Below are 22,545 nucleotides of genomic sequence, written 5' to 3' on the forward strand. Positions count from 1 at the left end.
GTGTCAGCTTTCCAGGGCACAGTGAGGATGGGAGTAAGGGGACCTGAGTCTTGGCATCTTTCCTGAGGTCCAGCGAAGAACTAGGAATGATGGCAACCCGCTTCCCCAAAGAGAGCCCCGCTTCTGGACAATGCCAGCTTTATTTCTGCACTGTCATTTTACTTCTTTTAATTTTAGCTTTAGCCTTTGCATTTGGCCCATAATAGTAAAATAGAGGGGATATTTACATGCCTTAAGGACATCATTTTAAAACACCACAATTTAAAACATAACAGTAAAACATCTAAGTTCAGACACTATAAATTGCTATTGTCCCAATCCCCAAATATAACGCCATTGTCTCTCTATCCATTAGAAACAGGTAGGATTGTTTCTAAACATGTATTTATGTCTAGAAGTGTTTAAAAAAAAACTAGGTATTATCAGACTTTCAACATTCAGGTTAACGTCCTATTTTTCTGTTAATCTTTATTAACTGCTAGTGTTTTAGATGAAGAATGAAATTTTTTAGGGATGACCAGGATTATGAAAAACAAACAAAACAAACGGATAAGTGGGTTAGTGGGATCCGAGTTCCAAGACATAATGAAAGCAGGTGGGTGAAACGCTGTCATATGCAGGCCGACGTGAAGTCCCCAGTGTAACAAAGCAAAATGCCCCACGTTCCCTGGGACAACTCCTTGTTTGTCAAACAAATGACAGGCATTGAAGATCTGAAGATGCACCTCTGCTCTCAGTGCGACATGCAGCTACTTGTGTCCAGTACCTGGCAGGCTGCCCGGGGCTCTTAGCTACAGTGGGACTAGGATGTCTTGTCATTACAGGGTGGGTGGCCACAGAGCAGGAAGCAGGGGTAGGTTCGCTTTAAAAGCAATTGCCAAAGATGGAACATTCATAAGGAGAGAGAAGAAAAGAAGCATTAAGGAAGGTGTAGTTTTCAATTCAGAAACATTAAATCAAAAAATACTGGAACAAAATCCTTTGCTCATTTCTTTGGGAAAATCACAAAAGAACTTGAAAAGCAATTACAAACTTAGGAAATAAGAGACAGAGGTGACCAAGGTCAGTGGAATAAGAATAGGTTTTCAGAGCTTGGAAAAGATTTAGAATATTTAGAATAAGTGTCCCGGTTTAAAAAAAAAAACTTTAAAGAAAGCTAGTATTAACCAACCACCAGCAAAGCAGTAGGATATGTCCGTGTTTTACAACATTGTTCTAAGCTATTTTTAAAAAGAGTCAGGGGCCTCATATCATCTATAAGCACATCAAAGTACACTCAGCAAGTCTGACAAGGGGATAATTTTTTGCTTATATTTACTGTTTTGCTCCCAGGGGTAGTTGCTTCTTATTTTACAATAGCCGCTCAAATCTTAAAAACAAAAACAAAAAACTGATTTGCTAAGAGTTCCCAATGAATACAAGATGTACTCGTCCACAAATACACAGAGAAGTGAAGGAAGTTAGGGCAGCTGAGTTAACAGCAGGTTCACAGTTGGGCTGTTGATGCCCTCAATGAGATGAACTTCACTTTTTCAGGAAGGGCGTGTATATGTGCGTGTCTGGGGGGAAAACAATTTTTAAAAAACTAGTAAAAGTTTTCATTTTAATGGAAGCAGTAATCCCTGGATGAATTACTTTGGGAGATTCATTCTGAACACATTGGGACAATGCTCAAAACCTACCTCCCACGGTTTGGAAAGTTATCAAACTTCCAATTAATCTTTAAAAATTCGTGATTATTTAAAAACAAATCAAGAGAACCCTTATCTTTTTGAGATACGGACTGAAATATTTATGGCTGAAATGATCCCTGGGGTTTGCCTGAAAATACTGCAGCAGGAAGTGGGATGTGGGCGAGGATACAGGTAGAGCAAGGGGGGCCGGGGGTTGCTGGCTGTAGAGACTGAGTGACGCAGACATCGAGGCTCATGATATTACCCCACCTACTCTTCTGTTTTAAATTTTGCAAAGAGATAAAAAAAATGCACAGGCAAAAAAAAAAAAATTAAACAAAATTCCTCTTCATGTTCTTCTAGGAGATACAATAGGTAACACATCCCTTTGCAAAGGTCAGAGACACCAGAGCAAGGAAAATCCCTAAACACCTACTTCTCTGTGGCTTCTAACTGAACCATCTTCCGACCGCCTCATTTTAAAAGTCTTTAAATCTTTCTTTACAAGAAGCTTACAGCCAAGGCCCAGAGGCCCCGGGGGCACTTACGTGGCTGCAATGACCACCTCCTCGGTGGTGACGGGCTGGGTGTGGGATCGGTCCTGCAGACGCCGCAGCCTCTGCTCTACGGCTGCGTTCCTGGGGCGGCGCTTTGGAACGTTCTTCTCGTCAAATGACTTTTCCATCTCCTAAGAGTGGAAACAGCGTGGAACCTCATCAGCTGGGGGAAAGGGAGCTGGGGCAGCAGAATGTCGCGACTCTGCGCCCCTGCAGGACCTAGAGGAGGGGCGCCCCGAGAGGCAGCATCGGCGCCAGCGGTGCACACAGCAGGCGCACGAGAGGGGAGGAGCGCGGGTGGGCCCCGGGCCGGCGCAGGCAGCAGGCTGGCCGTGGGGCCGCCCACAGGGGCGATGGCTTCTGCGTCAGCCCTTCGGCACATCTTACCCTGAAGAGCAGCCTCTTCGCGGCAACGCTCAGCCTGGCTCGCTCATCGACCTTCTCCTCGTCTGTAAAAGGTCACAGGTGAAAACTGGATGTCATTAGAAAATGGTGGGAAAGTCTGTGCAAAGTTCCCAGGGCTGACCTGGAAATCCTCTGAATATAAGAATTCTGAGATATACTAAAAATGACAATAGGCAGTATTTTCCCCTTGGCGGGGGAGGCTATTCTTCTGCTTCTGAAAAGGTACTAGTTCCCACTGCAATTACCCAAACGGAGCTCCTGTCTGGGCCATAACTTTCTACTATAATATTTGACTTAAGTATAGATATTATGGAATTAAGAAGAGATTTTATGGAAGGCACTTCTCTTCTTTATTGTTAAATAGTAACAAGAAAGCAACAAGACAAATCTGCTTCTTTGATTCAAATCAGTTGTTTTAATACGGTTCACGTCACAGCTCTCTCTCTTGGAACTAAGGGAAAGTTCGTGTGAAAATCTCAACTAGGCTTTATTATATTCACAGGAAGAAAACCTGCCAGAAAGAAAGCAGTATGTTCCATCATCTCATTCTTTCCAGAAGCAAAAAATCTTATTATCTAAATCTAATCTGGGTGAGATGATAAAGAAGAAAAAGACAGATACTTGCCCTCGGCAGCTGGCATTTCTGAATTTGAAGTTGACCTAGGAAAGACATTAGCAAAAAAATAATAACTAACAATTAGCCGGTGGGAGTGGAAGATCCAAGGATCAAATTAAAAGTGAAAATAAAAATGCAATTAAAGTCTCTTAAAGAATATCCTCCTGGTAGCAATTCTAGCTGTGGACACGCGTGGACAGCTATCGCGGACACTGTGGGGTACGTGTGCACACAGCCCGGCTAGGTGTTTCACCTTGTGGACACAAACCAGGACGAGGTACGACTTATTAAAGACGACTGATAATCACCCTTTGGACAAACCCTTTCATTTCTCTGCATTAGCATACGATAAGATTAAAAACTCACAGACAACACGCAGGTAGACACTTATAAACCGAATATAAAATCCCTTAGTTATTTTCACCGTAAAATCTGGTGGACGGTCCATCTGGATTCTAACTTAACAAGGGCATAAAAATTTTAAACCCTTAAATGAATAACGTTTCTCACTTCTTACCATTTGAACGCAACTGAAAACTACGTGGTGATACTGTCGTCATGGTCAACATTCTTTAAAGATACATTTATACGAGCCAAGTAAATACTCCGTAGAGCTTAGATGGGAGAATTATGGGGTCATCACATCCCACTGAAGTAGTATCAGGACCATCCCTGGGGTAGAAATTCCCATAGGATTTCTTCTAAGTTCCTAGACCAGGGAACTTGACAGACACATGCCTACCTATCTGATTCCTTTCGTTCTGCTGAGGTTATGGGTTGAGTTCTAAATCTCTCAGAAGTCTTTCTACTTTCACCAGGAGAAAAATAGCGTCTTGGTTTCCGGGACCCTCTCTCCCGTTCCACGCTGGTAGGCAAGCCAGCGCCTTCGCTTGACCCCTCGACCCGTGAATGGCTTTTAGAGTCGTGGGGAGAAGGTAGACAGAAGGGAGACGGGGAGACAGAGAGAGGGAAGAAAGCACAGGTTTATGCATCTCGGTGAGTCAAGGCACGAACACCGCCAAATCCCACCGCATGCCTCTACCATGCACGTCGGGAGATGGAACATTCCGAGACCCGACACTCTAGAGCTCCCCGTTAGTAGGCGAAAGCAGACTGGTAGTCGTGGAGCCATGTCCTGGATGGTCTGCCCTGCACACACTTGTGAGCTAAGCTAGTAAGGCTCAAGGCGGGACACCACACAAGTCGAGAAGTGAATTAAGTCTGCCAAGGACGTGCAAGTGACACATCGGGGGGGGGCGCGTGGACATCACCTACAGCTCGCGTCTCTTGCTGGCCCTGGCTGACTGCAGGAACGCACTGCGGAGCTGGGCGACGGAGACCTTCGTGTCCAGCAGGCCCACTTCCGCCTCAGCCTTGGAAGTCTGCGGCTCCGGGTCTCGCCTGGAAGCCGGGGCCTTGGCCTGCGGAGCCGGCAGCTGAGGCGGGCCCGCGTAGTCAGACAGCGAGCGGGTGAGGGCCCTGCGCTTCCTCGCGGCCTCCGCCTCCTTCTTGTGGCCTTGGGACACAGACTCGCTCTGAACATACACGACCATCTCGCTTCGGCCCATCCTCTCCGTGCGCTGCTGAGCTGCAGGTGGGCGGGCCAGGCTTTCTGGTTCCTTCTGAGCTTCCGAGGTGACTGTGCTAGTAGCGGGCTTACCCGAGTCCTGGGTTCCAGAGGGGTCTTCCTGGCTTCTCCCAGGCCCATGACCCTCCAGAGCCAAAAGCGTCTTCCTGCTTTTCTCCAGAGCTTCAGAGAAGAGCGCGTCGGCCTCTGCTTTTGATTCACAGATATGGAGAACCGGGGTATCTCTTCTCTCAGCTTCTAGAACCTTCGAGGGGGTTGGCTTTGTGACAGTCTGGCTGGCTGACCCCACCCAGCTGTACTCGGATGCGCTTTCTGGGGTGTCCGAGGTCGCCGGCGTGATGGTGTGACTGGCATCTGCCGGCTGGACGTAGCCGTGGATGGGCCGTCGTGTGGAGCTGGCCGCCTTGCCCGAGACCCTAGCGAAGGCTGAGTTCTCTGACTGAAAGGCCAGGTGATGGCCTGGCGCTGGCTGCTGTCTCCTCTGAGTTAAGGGCTCAGGGGCAAGTTCAGGGCTGCTGCGAGTACTCTCCTCTCTCACCAGTTTTTCTCTAACTTTAACTCTTTAAGAAAGAAAAAGGATTTAAGTGCGGTAACTGCTTAAGGGGAAGAGAGCACGTGTGTGCAGATCAGAGATGCCCAGGGAATGGAAAAGCATCTTGGGGGGGCGGGGGCGGGTGGAGTCAGTGTCAGAAACCCACTATTGTTCGCCAGAGGAAGGCGTCTGAGTTGAGTTTCCAAATGCCAAACTCACCCTTCCTTCTGTAAAGCTAGGAGGGGTCAGATGCTATTCTGGGAGAGGATGGATGCCTTCCGACTAGATGAATACTCAGAAGCCACAGAACCATTCATTACTAGGCATCACGGGTATGCACCAGGGCACGCGAAGGCTGGGCTATGGATTGGTACACGTTCCACATGGACAGGCCCAGTATAAGGACTGGGGCACGGGCAGTTTCCAGGCATCTACAAGCCTACAGACCGTAGGTAATTTCATTGTCTCCTGCTCGACCTGTTTACCGCTCAAAATTATATTTACATTCAGAAAAGCTTGGTGCTTGCTGGTCTGAGGTCTAAGAAAATTTTATTTGTGGTAGTTTTGCATTTATTGAAGATCCGTTGTGTGCAGACCTCCGGTATGGATGTTAGACTAATTCCTAATTTCAGTAGTTAGCTCTCCACTCGTTTGTTCTAAGCTTTTTGTGGTACCTTAGCTAAATCCCTTTGCCCTAGCATCTATTCCCTCTTGTAAGTTAAAGCACAAATTGTAGGCATTTATGAGATATGTATTGAAAGTGATATTTCTGTGAGTCCCTTCTATTTTTGTGTATGAATATGATTAATAAAAGTTGTAGATTCCCACTGAAAAAAAAATGTCATTGTCTCCTGTAAATGTCAGAGCGTTCGTGATTATTATTATTTTTTATTGGGCTCAAGATATATCAGACGATTACCTCTTTTCAAGCACTTAACAGTCACAAACTTTTTCATGCCATGCAGACTACATTCAATCATTCAGAAAACGTGTGACCCGTTAAGACACCATGACGTCTAGCAATTTGAGCACTAAGAAGAACGTTAGAAAAAAAAGATATTTGTTGAAAGAATTAATGCGCTGAACATTTTCTCCCCTCTGGAATTGCCATTAGGCCCTCAGTTAAAAACTAATCTAAAAAGGGAGGGCTCTGGTTGTTTCTAGAGCTATTTAAACACCTGAGGGCAAAACTGAAATCCACTTCAAAAGCTACCAACCTTTTCTTATGACTGTAGCCAAGAGCTCTGGCTGTGGGGCCCAGGAGACCTCTTTTCAAAGCCTGACTCAGCCAGTTCCAGCTGTATGGTCTCAGGTAACCTACCTGCCCCAGCTGCTTTACCTTTTAAATGGAAATAATGTGATGTCTGCAAAGTACGTGGTTTAGTGCTTAGCAAAGAGTAAATGTCCAATAGTGCAAACTAGTTCTTGTTTTTACTTTTTAAAAAATACCACATAGTGAGGAAGAAGAAACCATTCAGACTGCTTAGGAATGGATTACTTCCTGGGGATAACCTTTAAAAAATAAAGAAATGCTTTTGAAGTGGGAAAAGTGATTTCTTGGGGAATGTAAAACCTTTATTTACTTAAGATTAGTCAGCAAAAATAATTGCTTCTGATATTTATTTTTTGGAAGGGACTATTTCCTTAAATGACAAAGGCACCCTGATAAATTTGATATAAACGCCTACATGTTTTTCAACATAAGATGCAGGATATCTATCTATATTTCATTAAAAAAAAATCAAAGACACATAAAAGGCAGTTACTATGAACAATTCAGAGGGGGAAAGAAAGCATTCTGGGTTGTTATTTTTCCCAGAGACTAGCCAGTGCTGGAGGTTTTCATATTTATAAGCTTTGTTAATCAAAAGGCGGCTGAAATGTGGTTCAAGTTCTCCTGCGGAATGTGTCCTTCTCATCAGAGACAATCTGAATGTTGCCCTCGGCCAAGAACAAAGTGACTGTTAGAAACTCAATATATGGGTGTTTTGTCCTCCCAATGACTTACTCATTCTAACTCCTTCTGCCTCTCCCTGCCCCCAACCTTAAAAATGAAATGAGAGGGGGTTTTGTCTGCTTTGAAAACCACACGCCCTAAATGTAGCTGTGCAAATAAACAAATGGTTGAGGGACAGGCAACGTGGAAAGAAGGAGGCTGGATGGGTAGGACGGGGCAGGGGCAGCTGTTGACAAGATAGGACACTAGTTGGTTAGCCTGACTCAGGGGAGCAGCCCAGAGATGCTGGTTACATCCTCACTACTGCCCCTTCCTGGCAGCACGTGAGTGTGAGAAAGGAGAAAAGCCAGAGGTGTAGCCAGAAGATTTTCCAAAAGAGAAGCTAAGGGAAATACTATTGACATTAGCAGGGATTAGGGCAGTAGAAAGAGAAAAGCAAATGACTGCAAAGTAATTTTCAGCAGCCCCTTTTGAACACATGACTTTCAAAAGCCCTGCCACCAAAAAGAGGGCAAAGGAGAGTTAGTTTCGGTGATGTGCGGGACATAAGCCAGCTGGACCAGAGATGCAGTCACTAAACACAAGCCGAGAGCTCGGGAGATACCTGGAAGGCCAGTTGATAAGTGAAGGTGTGTCCCCTTCGGAATCTTTCTGGAGAAACCACTCATGTTTGGGTTTCCCGGTACTATTGTGTACAAAAAACAAAACTTCAGGTAATGTCTATGAAAATGTCGACATATACACAGACTTAATTATTATAACTTAAAACTCTCAAGGCTGATTTTTCTTAAGTAAAGAATAATCCTGGCTTTTGAAAATGTCTAAGCACGTTTTGCCATGGGGTTTCTATTCAGTTCATGGAATTTCTAGGACGTTTGGTTCACTACTGAAATCAAGAGATCAAATAAATATATCTGAAGCCACCAAATAAAGTGTTTTTTGGGTCATTTAAAAGTATCAGGAGTCACACTCTGCCCACAAATACCAGACAATTCTCTTGTAAGAAGTTGGATTAAAAATATCAATTAATTTATCATCTATAATTGTGTCAAGGTACACTGGTAAATAGCGAAATATAAAAATAGTGTCCATGCAAAACAATACATATCAAATAAAGGTAATAAATAAAAAGAAATTCAATAAGTTCGTATCTTTAATTGCTATTCTATATTTTCCTTTTATACTTGTCATTGAACAATGCAGCCAATGTAACAAATACTAATGCAAGTTACCAAATACTAATGCGAGTCCAGCTGATAAATGTTTATTGAGTTCCAACTATGTACAAAGCACTGAGCTGGGCTCTGAAAAGTAGCAAAGGTGAATCAGTATCATGCCATTAAAAACCTTACACCGTGCTAGGCAGGATAAAATAGGATTTATACGTTCACTCCTCAACGCACAATCAAGTATAATGCAAGCCTGAATGTGACAAAGTAATAACGCCAGGCTGAAGATATCTTACCAAAAAATCATAGGCAAGGAAAACCTTGGGGTCATTATGTAAAGCAAGACACAGGAGGAATAGTCAAACCACTGACCTGTACCCTCTTACAATGTAAAAAGAAAGCATGGAAATTCTACATGCTAGTTAAAATGTTTACCAGCTCAAAACCTTACCAACCTACCTGTAAGAGTCCTTCAAGACCAGGCTGGAAACACATTTCAGATCAAAGTAATTTCCAAAAGAACAGAGTAGTAATTAAAATAAAATTCTCTTAATTTTCTAAAATCATTTAAATTTGGGTTTTGGTTTGAGCTCACAGGCAAGAACCTGTCGATCATCACTACCGTGCATTTTGCTGCGACCACTGAAATCTGTCACAATTAGGTGTGGACGTCTGTTCCCCAGTCTTGCTACACCCAAAGCAATTACCCCTCCACCCCTCCCCGTCTCCAGTATTATAGCCATTTAGCCCGTGGTAAATAAAAAAAGTCAGATGTATGGGAAGCCATCTTATTTCCAACAATAAAGGGTCTAATTTCTCGACATTTATTTAAACATGGGAATAGTTGGGCATATCCTCTGTGGCCCGGAAAGGAGGCAACTGATGTTGGCTCAGGATACAGAGGAAGAAGAGAGAGCGATGGATGCCTGCTTTGGAAAATCATCAGTTAGTAACTCATATGACTACATCCCAGAGTCATTTTAAGGCTCAAATGCTTTTTGTACGATAGAATGCTTTGCAAACTGTGACATACGCTATACAACTTTCTGAATATAACCTTCATTAATCAGAATAAACCTTGGTCAGTATTGCCCTAAAAAATTATCAGGCCACTTATGAGACCACTAAGTTCTCAGGATGTAATGTACAACGTGGTAAATATAATTAACACTGCTGTATTTTATATATGAAAGTTGTTAAGAGTAAATCCTAATGGTGCTCCATGCACACATGAAGGCATAATAATAGCAGGTGAGTGTTTTAAAATATGAAAAAAAAAAAGAGATCACATCTGGAGAGTGGCAATGAAGCCATGGGTTCTTTTCTCTTTGTTGTTTAAATCTCGCGTGGATGCTGTTATTTTGTGTCTCTTAACATTATGCTTAACTATTTTTTAATAATTAACGCTCGGTTAAAAAGTTAACAGTGGGAAGGATTAGTGTCATACAAGCATAATGAGTTGAATATATGACACTACCAGCCTATGTATGAGAGCTAAGTGAGGTCCTTACAAAGTCAAGGATCGATGTAGGTGGACAGAGGCACAGCGGTGACGAAACTTCTTCTCTCTGGACGGGGGTAATGCTTACACATTTCCCCAGTTCACCAGCCTGTGTCCTTAAAATACTACGTGCAGTTTGATGTAAATTATACCTCAGTTTAAAAATATATCACTGTTGGGACATGGAGAACAGACTTGTGGTTGCCAAGGCGGGGTGGGGAGGAAGGAGTGGGAGTGTGGGATGAGCAGAGGCAAACTATTATGTATAGGATGGATAAACAACAAGGTCCTACTGTACAGCACAGGGAACTGTATTCAATATCCTGTGATAAACCATCATGGAAAAGAATATGAAAAAGAATGTATATATATGTTTAACTGAATCCCTTTGCTATACAGCAGAAATTAACACAACACTGTAAATCAACTCTACCTCAAAAAAATTTTTAAAAATATCTCACTGTCAGATTATAGAGTGAAGCTTTCTTGAGTAATCAAAAGGTAGAAATAGAGTCTTCTTGGCGCAGAAGCAAGATAAACATGCGAGATAACCAATTTCTTCCAGGCTCCCTCGGGGCTAATCTCAGTGCTAAACGCCAAATGCTGCAATCTCGGCCAAGAAAGGGTGAAAGGACAGAGGGCTGGAGGGAAGGGTTGAGTCTGCGGCAGGGGCTGGAGTGGCCTTCTGAGGGGGATATCAAGTTTCCTGTTCCCAGATCCATTTGGGTTTCCACATCTCCTGCTTGGCTTCTAATGAAGTAACCAAGCAAAGTAATGCAGGGATTCAACTGCCTTGGTCAGAGACCAGCCTAGAATCAGCCTTTCGGGGCTGGAGACCGCGTTGACAAGGCCCCCAACGCAGCCAGCGGCTCTTTGGCTCACATATCACGATCCCCACTCACAGCTGAACGGTATTTATGTGGACTCAAGACCACATACAAGGATTCTACGCCCAGACAAAGTGGAAAGAGCCTGGTAGTACAAGCTCTATACTCCAAGTGTACTCCGCTGATTGGGGTCACTGGTCCACAGTTAGATGAAAGGCTTGGACCAGAATGTAAATGACCATCCCTGAGTCCGCTGTGCAGTTCAGTGACATCTTCTCCCCAGCACAACTTTCTTGAGGAAGGAAATGACCCAAGACTTACATTCCTTGCAAGTCCCTTATATGTTGTGGGCTGATAAACCACTTGCAGATTGGCTATTTCAGGTGGCACTGCTATTGTCTCTTGACACTTTATGAAGACATGGAAAACAGCAGAACATTCATTCAGAAATGACTGATGGAGTCCCTTGGTATGTGTTAGATGCTGGGAAGGAGATAGGAAAGTGACTGAGACATGATATCTACCCTTCCTGTAAGGCTTCTACTAAAGCAATGCTATCACTGAGATCATCCTTACCAATCTTACAGATTGGCTTAATATCAGATTCAAGGCGCCATGTTTGGGGGAATCCTGACAAAATCATGAACATCCTTTTCTGGGTGTGTCAGCTTTGTTGTAGGATGTTGGGCATTTAAATGTCCCTCTTCCTGAGACATGAGGTGCAGCTGAAGCTGCATTTGTGAGACACCTCATTTGGTTCCTGAGCTCTTTCTCTCCTTTCCCCCTTTTGGCAGAATCATCATCAGCCAGAAGCCAGACTGGTAACACTAGGGCTCCCTGTACCAATTCAAGCTTCAGCTTTATAACCGCGCTGGGAAAAGGACAATCTGATAATGAGAAGAACAGACTGCTTTGGGAATCTAAGCACCAGAGAATGTGTAAGAGACTCCCAAAACAACTCTGGTTTCTACTAAGACAGAGAGAAGGTTATACAAACTTGGAGAGGTCAAGAAAGCAGGCAGATGGGAAGGTGGGCTCTCTGAACGTGCTCTCATTGGTTGACAGCCTGAGGAGAATGAGATCCCCAGATGTGATCTGAGCACTGCAGAGCACAGGTGGACCAGGGCTACCTGTGCTATTGACAGTTCATGTTCATTAATGTCCCCTAAGATTGGACTAGCCATTTTGGCAGTCACATAAAGAACGTACTGTCAACTAAAACTTCTAGGTCTGTTTCCCATGAACCGCTATTAAATCAGGTTTCCCCAGTCCTGAACTTGTATGCTGATTTTTTTTCCCCTTCTAAATACAGGACTTCCTTAAATTTCATCTTGTTAGTTTCCAGCCATCGTTCCAGGTACATGTGCTCTCTTGCCTCCATGCTCCTGTTCTCTCTTCCTTCTCTCTCTCTCACCCTCCCTCTAATCTCTTCTCTCTCCATCCCGCCCTCTCCCTTCTCTCTCTTTTTTTCTATCAGCAAATTTATCTACACAGTCCCTCCTCCAGAAATCTGACCACCCTATCGTTGGCATCTCCCAGATCATCTAGTGAAATGCCAAACAGGACCAAGTTAAGGACAAAGCCCAACTGGGAACCAGAGACTTCGTCACCTCATGCCTGGGTAACTGCGACCACCTCTTTAGTGACCTCCCTGACTGGAATCAATTCTCCTTCAGACCAATCCCCCACACTCCTCCAGAGCTATCTTTCTAAAGTACATCATCAAGCATACTTGTTTTAAAATCCTTCAGACACTTTCCGCTGTACTGTCCACAAGGAGAAGGCCAAATGCCTTGTCGTTAGATGCTCCATGGTTGGTCCCCACCTGGCTCTCCTGCTTCATCCCATCCCCCTCCTTCTAGGTCACCTGAAGCAGCCTCCCCTCCACGTCTAGCAAACTCACCACATCCTTAAGGACTTGGTTCAACTATGACCGCTTCTCCAAGGGAGAAGGTTGAATACCTCATCTTGGTATTCCCATGGCACCCAGCCTTGAGCTCTATAACCTTATCTCTCACTGTGTTGTAGTTATCTCCCACACTTAAAAAAAAATGACATGCCCACCCAGGAGCACAGTGCCTGGCACAAGATAGTTTTCTTAAACTACTTCAGAGCTGAAATTAACCCATAAATCAAGACCTCTGAGGTCTGGGTGGATGGACAGATATCTACTGAGTTTGAGTCTCCCCAGACTATATGTTTTCATTTTGTTTATGAGGATGAGGTTTTTAAATACCTTATGTAAATCCACATAAATGGTTTCTATAATATCCCTGATCTTCTTTCCTAAAGTTTCTAACCTTCAAAGGGCAAAAACAGCAAACCCTCTTTTCCACTATGATGGAAAATAGAACTGACATTAATAACAAGAGCAGCGTGTCATGGAAAGAACTCTGATGGATTCGGAGACCCTGAATGACCGGATCATGGACTCAGCTATATGGTCTTAATCCAGTTCCTTAAGTTCTTTAATCTTCAGAGTTTTTTTCATGTATAAAATAGATTTTTAAACTAAATAATCTCCCGGGTTACTTCCGGTTCTAAGAGTTTACAATTCTTTAACACAGAATATCTATTTTGTGGGGTCCTGGGGTGAGCCAGCTCTCCATAGGGCAGAGGTTACCTCTCGGGAGAGGGCTATAGGGTTACTGTGGATGAGATGGTGACCTTGAGTGTAACAGAACTTTTTAATGATGTGGCAACTGTCTGGCAGAGAATTGTATCACCAAGAAATAAGAATTCACCCAAAGTTGTCAAAGACAGGAGTTGCTCTGGGTTTGTATCCCTAAGTATACAATATGATGACATGCTTTAACTCCCAATAACCCTTAAGAGTTAACAGACGAAAAAGTGCTTCCTGCCACCAAAATGAAGTCAAATCCAGCACAGTAAAATTAGTTTCACCCTGTGGGTGTCCAGCTCTAATTATATAACAGCTCCTAATTATAAAACACGATTCAGCTTAGGAAGAACAGTTATTAACTTCGGCATCTCATTAAAATTAAGTTTATTTGCTGAAAGTTGTTTGTTTGGAAAAACTGCTAATGATTTCTTTGTATTCATTAGCAGTGAATATGTATGCTAATATTCATGAATGTTATGAATGTGCAAAGGCACAAGCACACGGGCAAAATTTTACATTTTAAAATCTGGCAGACTTTTGCGTTTTTAGGACATACCAGCTAGTATTTGGGGTGACCCAGTCTTATTTCTTTCAATGGACAGAAATGGATACTTGCCACTGAAAACAGAATAAAATGGAAAAAAATGGCAATGAGTTAACCATAAAAATAGCCCAAAGCTAGAAGAACAGGACAAAGATAGATGTTTGGGGATACAGGGACTGAAAGGTGAGAGCGATCCTGTGCTGATACAGAAACAGACACGTGAGAAGCACCCAGCGGTCTCTTTAGAGAGTAGGTCCTCGGAGATCTCTGTTCTATGACATTCTGCCCCGACGCAGAGTCTTTGTTAGGAACCTTCCTGCCCTGGGAGAGACAGGAGCTGACCCAGGAACACAGATGGTCCAGAGGCAGCTGCCTTCCTCAGCATCTCTCTAATTAACCAAAACAATGAGCTTCAGGCTCTGGAGATGGTTTTCAGATGCAAACCTCTCACTGGGAGATGCCCAAACAATCAGAAATAAAGGATAAAAAACTCTAATTCAAAAAGATACGTGCACCCCTAAAAGAATGAAATAATGCCATTTGCAGCAACGTGGATGGTCCGAGAAATTATCATACTAAGTGAAGTAAGTCAGAAAGAGAAAGACAAATATCATATGACATCACTTATATGTGGAATCTAAAATATGACACAAATGAACACATCTACAAAACAGAAATTGACCTACAGACATAGAGATCAGACTTGTGGTTGCCAAAGGGGAGGTGGGGAGGGAGAGGGATGGACTGGAATTTGGAATGAGCAGATGCAAACTATTAAGTATATGAATGGATAAACAACAAGGTCCTACTGTATAGCACAGGGAACTATTTTCAATATCCTGTGATAAACCACAATGAAAAGAATATGCAAAAGAATATATACATATGTAACTGGCTAACTGAATATATGTATATGTATAACTGAATATATGTATAACTGAATGTATAACTTTCCTGTATAGCAGAAATTAACACAACTTTGTAAATCAACTAAATTTCCATAAAATTAAAAACAAAAGAAAACAAACCAAAACAAAAGTTTTTTGAATTAAAAAGAAAGAAAGAAAGAAAGACTGCAGCGTAATCCCCCTTCCTTCCTAGTTGGCCAGAGTCTGCGTGTCACAGTGTTGCAGAAACAGATCATTCCGGAGGATACCCTGGTCTATCTTCCTGGCCAATGCTCCAGTGCCAGGGAAGACCAGTCTAAACCATCAATCACCAATGGCAGCTGCCCCCGGTCTAATGTCAGCATCAGCTCTGCATGAAACCCCCATCATCATTTTCTGGCCAAGAATGATACAGTTTGCTACGTGGGAGAAGGTGTGATGGGGATCCCAGTAGAGTAATAAACAAACAAACAAACAAAAACAAGGGTTTTCCAGAGCAGGTCACTACTGGGAAATTAGGTGTGATTCTCTTCTTTCCAGTCATGTAGGGAAGTACAGACACTCAGGAGAACAGCAGCTGTGGGACTCGGGGTAGTGAATGAGTCCCCACGCACAGAAGCAACCGAGATGGTACATCTTATTGCTTTTAATATTAAGAGATACACCAAGGAGCAAATTCAACAAGAGTTTTGAATTTAGGATTTCTAATGGAGCTCAGATTTTTAAAATTTTGAATAATAATTCATAGGCCCCCGATCCCTTTGAATTTTATTCTAAAATTCACAGTGGCTGAAGTAACAAAGAATGGTTCATATCAGTAACACCACCTCTTCAGAAAACATAGTTCCTGAAATCCCAGACTTACAGGATTTGGCAGGATTTGGGGAATGGCGGTTGGGAGGTGTTTTATGCTCTATTACTGATATAATATAGCATATATATATATATATATATATATATATATATATATATATATATATACACACAGACACACCTATATATGATGTGGTATATATATATACTGCTCTGTTACTACGTACATTCTTAGTTCGCTACAGAACAATGTTTTCACCTGACTTCCTGGGAAACTAACAGGATTTCTGAACTGAAGACCCTGTGACTAACATACATACACATACATACATTAAGGTACACACATACACATACATATGCTCTTTATCATATAAACTGAACACTAAATAATTCTAAAATAAACTTACTACTCAGCTAAATATTGCCCTAGAGATTATTACTGAGCTTATAATGCTTAAAATCAGTATAGTACAGTGTGAGAACTAATGATTATTCTGTGTGTACATATATTTCTGCGTTAGCATATACGAGAATATACAAAAACTATGCATTCAATATCTGGCTCACATTTGAAGTTTAGGACACCACGGGCAGTCTTTTGATGTTATAATTCATGAGTGATGTATTCCTATTTAATTAATGAAACACAAAGAGCCCCTTTCTTGTGAGCACAAAATGAAATGATGGAATGGGAGTGACTTAATTCAGAGATGAATAGTTCCAAACCCTGGCAGAGCTAGGTGATGAGAGAGTAAAATACAGCAGGGAGAAAAATATTCCATTTCAGTGATAGGACAAATCCATGATTAAGTATGGTATTCAATTGTTTTGTTATTTGTAGATAATTTTTGTTGGTCATTCCTTAATCTTCTAAACTTCTCCGTCACATATTTCCAGGTCAGACACCATCTTATTTTCACTTATGGTTACTGGGTCGCCGAGGGCTCTTTGGTTACTGTTTTAGTTCACAAAGTATTTTTTGTCTTTCTTCTCCCCAAATGGAAGTAAGACAACAATGACCTTCTGACACCTGAATTTCCTGGCTCTAGAGAAAGGACAACTAGTAGAATGTTAATCCATTTAAATCCGTCTTTAAAAGGTGAGTAGATAGAATCATTGCCAAATAAATCCCAATGCTATTTTAACATCATACCTGTCACACATTATTTTCCATCCTTTTTTAATGTAAATACATCTGAAGTATTTTCCTTATATGTATGGAATGATTTGTGTTTCTTTGCCTGTAAGTCATAGAATTGTATGCCTTGAGTGGCTTCAAAAAAAATAAGGCACGTGCTTCCTTGTGAACTCCTTTACAATTTCTCAATACTTTAAAGCCTTTCTTCCATGAAAGTAAGGCGCTGTCAGGCTAAGGCTTATGAAAATTTCCAGGTAACATGCCTCTTCAAATAATCTAGAAGGAGATGGGCTCTTAAGATTTTAAGTGATATATATTTTTGAATATTGAGATTTTAACTCACAGAGAACTATTAAGAATCCTGTCATTTTACCTGGAATACTCAACATGGTTTTAATTATTATTACAATTGCTTCAAAATCTCATCTACTATATGTGATCTAGACGGTTAACCTAGACACCATGATAATAAACAGTTTTCATGATATGGCAATCAGAAATTAGATTCCTCATTATTTTTTAACCCATGTAACCAAACTGCGATGTTAAGTTTGTCTGTCCTGCTCACACAGCCCATGAAGAGTTTGCTTTGATAGAGGGTAACTAATCCCAAAACACTGTTTCTACTACGAAAAGCAAATTTTCCAAACAACAGACTTACCTTTCAAAGTACGAGACAGTAGGGCCCTAAATTTCAAGCAGTTAAGTTCAAAGGCTGAACAAAGGCCCTCAAAATACAATCAGGATCCATACTATTGAATTCTCTTAGAAACTAATATCCCTAAATATTCTAGTATAGATGATCAAGCAAGTGGTGACGGGTCTTGAGGTCAATATACTTCAGTAACTAAAACAAGCTGCTTTAGATATATAACTGCCATATGAAGCCGACCATATTTACTGCTCTGTTCCAATGTGGAATAAACAGTGGTATTTTCCAACATCCTTTTTTTTTCCAGAATAAATTTGCCTTATCTTGGGTTCTCATCCTTCCTCAATTCACCTGCAAAGCTAGTGCTTGTTTGAACTGAAAAATACATGTCGGAGTCTGTCTAGACAACTACCCCAAACCGTTATGCAGGATGTTTAAGTAGATTGCATTTTAATTAGTCATCACACTTATTAGATTTAAATATCTAAACTGAACTTAAATTTAAATTTAGATATTTAAATTGAGAAAGAAACACATATCCTCTCTGGCATCTGACTTTTTGATTTTATTCCTTTTCTGATTTTCCATAGGTTGACCCTATGACACAGAGATTTCTCCTACTGGCTGATCTTTTCAATGAGGTGCTTGTATACACAGCTGTTTTCTTAGCGTGCCAATATACTTATAAAACATATGTTACAGTTATATTCAGCATATATTACAGTCACACTTCATACCCTAAACTGAGACCCAGTGGAAATTGGTTAGTGGTGTCCTTCCGCTTTGTGACTTTAAATGACTGCAACACAAACAATCGCCCCAAAGTCTTGAGTATGATCACAGAAAAACAAAGAAAAAGACAGTTGTTAAAGGCGAACGAGAAACACAGTAAGAAGAAAGGTCATGAGGAGGACCTTCAAGATGGCGGAGGAGTAAGACGTGGCGATCACCTTCCTCCCCACAAATACATCAGAAATACATCTACATGTGGAACAACTCCTACAGAACACCTACTGAACGCTGGCAGAAGACCTCACACTTCCCAAAAGGCAAGAAACTCCCCACGTACCTGGCCGTGTGGCTGACAGGGTCTTGGTGCTCTGGTCGGGTGTCAGGCCTGAGCCTCTGAGGTAGGAGAGCCGAGTTCAGGACATTGGACCACCAGAGACCTCCCAGCCCCACGTAATATCAATCGGCGAGAGCCCTCCTAGAGATCTCCGTCTCAACACTAAGACCCAGCTCCACTCAACGGCCAGCAAGCTCCAGCGCTGGACACCCCTATGCCAAACAACTAGCAAGACAGGAACACAATGCTATCCATTAGCAGAGAGGCTGCCTAAAATAATACTAAGTTCAGAGACACCCCAAAACACACCACTGGAGGTGGTCCTGGCCACCATAAAGACAGGAGCCAGCCTCATCCACCAGAACACAGGCACCAGTCCCCTCCACCAGGAAGCCTACACAATCCACTGCACCAACCTTACCCACTGGGGGCAGACACCAAAAACAACGGGAACTACAAACCTGCAGCCTGAAAAAAGGAGACCCCAAACACAGTAAGTTAAGCAAAATAAGAAGACAGAGAAATACACAGCAGATGAAGGAGCAAAGTAAAAACCCACCAGACCAAACAAATGAAGAGGAAATAGGCAGTCTACCTGAAAAAGAATTCAGAGTAATGATAGTAAAGATGATCCAAAATCTTGGAAATAGAATGGAGAAAGTACAAGAAACGTTTAACAAAGACCTAGAAGAACTAAAGAGCAAACAAACAATGATGAATAACACAAAAAATGAAATTAAAAATTCTCCACAAGGAATCAATAGCAGAATAACTGAGACAGAAGAACGGATAAGTGACCTGGAAGATAAAACAGAGGAAATAACTATCGCAGAGCAGAATAAAGAAAGAAGGATGAAAAGAATTGAGGACAGTCTCAGAGACCTCTGGGACAACAGTAAATGCACCAACATTCGAATTATAGGGGTCCCAGAAGAAGAGAAAAAGAAAGGGACTGAAAAATATTTGAAGAGATTATAGTTGAAAACTTCCCTAATATGGGAGAGGAAATAGTCAATCAAGGCCAGGAAGTGCAGAGAGTCCCATACAGGATAAATCCAAGGAGAAACAGGCCAAGACACATATTAATCAAACTATCAAAAATTAAATACAAAGAAAACATATTAAAAACAGCAAGGGAAAAGCAACAAATAACATATACGGGAATCCCCATAAGGTTAACAGCTGATCTTTCAGCAGAAACTCTGCAAGCCAGAAGGGAGTGGCAGGACATATTTAAAGTGATGAAGGGGAAAAACCTACAACCAAGATTACTCTACCCAGCAAGGATCTCATTCAGATTTGACGGAGAAATTAAAACTTTTACAGACAAGCAAAAGCTAAGAGAAGTCAGCACCACCAAACCAGCTTTACAACAAATGCCAAAGGAACTTCTTTAGGCAGGAAACACAAGAGAAGGAAAAGACCTACAATAACAAACCCAAAACAGTTAAGAAAGTGATAATAGGAACATACGACGTAGAGAATGGACTTGAGGACACGGGGAGTGGGAAGGGTAAGCTGGGACGAAGTGAGAGAGTGGCATGGACATATATACACTACCAAACGTAAAACAGATAGCTAGTGGGAAGCAGCCGCATAGCACAGGGAGATCAGCTCAGTGCTTTGTGACCACCTAGAGGGGTGGGATGGGGAGGGTGGGAGGGAGACGCAAGAGGGAGGAGATATGGGGATGTATGTATATGTATAGCTGATTCACTGTTATACAGCAGCAACTAACACAACAATATAAAGCAATTATACTCCAATAAAGATGTTAAAAAAAAAAAAGGGTCCTGAAAGTGTGTCCCCATGACACCTGTTCAATTTATCCTTTTAAAAAAGAACATACCAAGAATTAAATAAATAAAAAAGACCATACCAAGAATTAAATAAATAAAAAAGACCAGGAAGCTTTCTGCTTCGGTAGAACCTGTGCTGAGACTGCAGAAATTAAAAAACCATAAATCGCATTATTTCTGCGGTGAGCCCAGCCTTCCGCAGAGCGCTGAGGGACCCCAGATCCCAGACACAGCAGTGGCAGAGGGGACGCGGGTGTCCGCGGGTCAGCGCTTACCTGGCTCGAGCCTCGGCAGGGAGCGGCAGGTCACCTGTGGAGTGGCTCGGAGAGGCCGGCTGCCCAGGTGACGGGCCGGGCAGGCTGTGCATTGGCTTTGGGGACCTTGGCACTTCACCGAGGGCGCAGTCTCGCCCGGAGAACGGGAAGGATGAGGAGCCCTCCCCCGCGGGGGGCAGGTCTTGGGCTGGCCCCGTGGCACTGGGCTCTTGACCTCGTCTTTGGTTTTCTACGTTGAGCAGCACCTCTGCGTCGGAAACACCATCGCGCCGGTGGAGGGTGTGGTCCTTGGACTCAGCCGTGCAGCTCCTGAGCCCCGGGACCTCGGTCCTGGAGTAGGAAGCGCCCAGATCTTTGCTGGACTCGGCAGATCGGTCACTTTTTCCTCCCCTTTTCTCAGCAGTCTCAGGGTCCTTCCTGGACTTGGTGTATCGAGATGGAGATTCGGCGTCGGCTTCTGGGTCCAGGGTGAGCCCATACTTTTCTGCCAGCTGCCGTCTCCTCTCTGCTTTGTACCTGGCGATCCTTTCGGCTTTGGACTCTAGGCTCTGGGTGTCCATGATGCTGGAACCGTAGGGGGAGTCACCATGGATGCCCGAGGATTCTGTGCAGTGTTTGGATCGAGTCTGCTTTTCTAAGGAAGAATCCGAAGTTTCTTCCTCTTCATTTGATCGGCCTACAAGAAGATCACACACACAGATTTCAAGCAAATAATAAAATGTGGTTATTCTACTCTGTTCTGTACACAATACGCTCCGAGCGCCCAGGCTGTGAAGGTCCAAGTTCTCACTTACGTGTAGCTGCCTAAAATGATTTACCTGGGATGCTGAAGAAGTTTGAGGTCTGCAGTGAAATACATAAAGGCTGTGATGTTCTGTGGGCTGCATGAGCTGCGTCAAGCACGGCCTCAGCTAAAGCTCAGTCCCGACAGGCCTCACTCTAGTTCAGGGCCTATTTCCCCTTATTTATTTACTTTTCTGCTTTTGAGTTTAATATTTCATGTGTGAGGCCAGAGAACGAGTTCAGACTCCTCTAGAAAAGATAACAGATATTCGAACTGCTGTAATTTGACGAGTGATGGATAGTGGTTTCGTGGGAAACCACACAGGATCTGATAGTAACCATAACAATAATGGCCCATGTCAACATCCGCCAGGTGTGGTTGTGTTTTTCGTTTTCTTTTTTTTTTTTTTTTTTAACAGAAGTGGCTTTTTCCAATTATACTCTGCATGCTTGATGTAGAAAAGGTCTACAGTGAAAACATAGGAAGGTTCACCTCCAAATCACCAATAATCACTAACATATAATAATCAGTAATAAATAAATGGATAATTTGCTAAACTTTTCTATATATTCTTTCTAGTCTTTTATATAAGTGATTTCTTCTTTTTTTTTTCCTATATAAAATAACTCATATTTTATGTAACCTTAATGTCCTACATAAAACATTTTTCTAAGTTTGGAAATCTTATTTTGAAGACATCATTTTATTTTAAGGCTTCATAATATTTTACACTATAGGCATTCCAGAATCAATTTAACCATTCTCATATTTCTGGGCACTTAAGTTGACTCTAACTTTTAATCCATCTTATTTTCTGATTACTATTACAAAAGATAGTTGCATAAAAGTGGAATTGCTTTATCAGTAGGTACATCATTTAAAGACACGTGCTAGACTGTCAAATTAATTTCTGTAAAGCCTGAATCGATTTACACTGGAATCTGCAATGTATGCTCTCACTAACACCGAGTGCTAATTTTAAAAATCGCCTTTGAGAATATGAAAAAGAATGTATACATATGTATAACTGAATCACTTTGCTGTACAGCAGAAATTAACACAACATTGTAAATCAACTATACTTCAATAAAAAAATTTAGGAAAGAAAGCACATATGTAATATATAAAACTATACATGA

General features: G+C 42.3%; 1 protein-coding gene across 16 annotated transcripts in view; it reads right to left on the reverse strand.

The window, feature by feature from the left end:
* The window catches only part of SVIL (supervillin), a 152,423-nt gene that overhangs the window by 62,295 nt on the left and 67,583 nt on the right, over window positions 1-22,545 (reverse strand). For 8 of the 16 annotated variants that reach the window (XM_082449492.1, XM_082449506.1, XM_082449502.1 and 5 more), the window contains 8 exons: window positions 20,623-21,298; window positions 7,933-8,013; window positions 4,527-5,399; window positions 3,994-4,164; window positions 3,261-3,295; window positions 2,618-2,679; window positions 2,222-2,361; window positions 767-862 (listed from right to left, as the gene is read on the reverse strand). In XM_082449492.1, coding sequence (XP_082305618.1) covers window positions 767-862; window positions 2,222-2,361; window positions 2,618-2,679; window positions 3,261-3,295; window positions 3,994-4,164; window positions 4,527-5,399; window positions 7,933-8,013; window positions 20,623-21,298 — 2,134 coding nt within the window. The remainder of the gene's footprint in view (window positions 1-766; window positions 863-2,221; window positions 2,362-2,617; window positions 2,680-3,260; window positions 3,296-3,993; window positions 4,165-4,526; window positions 5,400-7,932; window positions 8,014-20,622; window positions 21,299-22,545) is intronic. The other 8 variants (XM_082449498.1, XM_082449493.1, XM_082449505.1 and 5 more) reach the window with 6 other exon arrangements.

This window comes from Balaenoptera physalus (genome assembly GCF_965194825.1).
Source record: "Balaenoptera physalus genome assembly, chromosome: 2".
Taxonomy (NCBI): domain Eukaryota; kingdom Metazoa; phylum Chordata; class Mammalia; order Artiodactyla; family Balaenopteridae; genus Balaenoptera; species Balaenoptera physalus.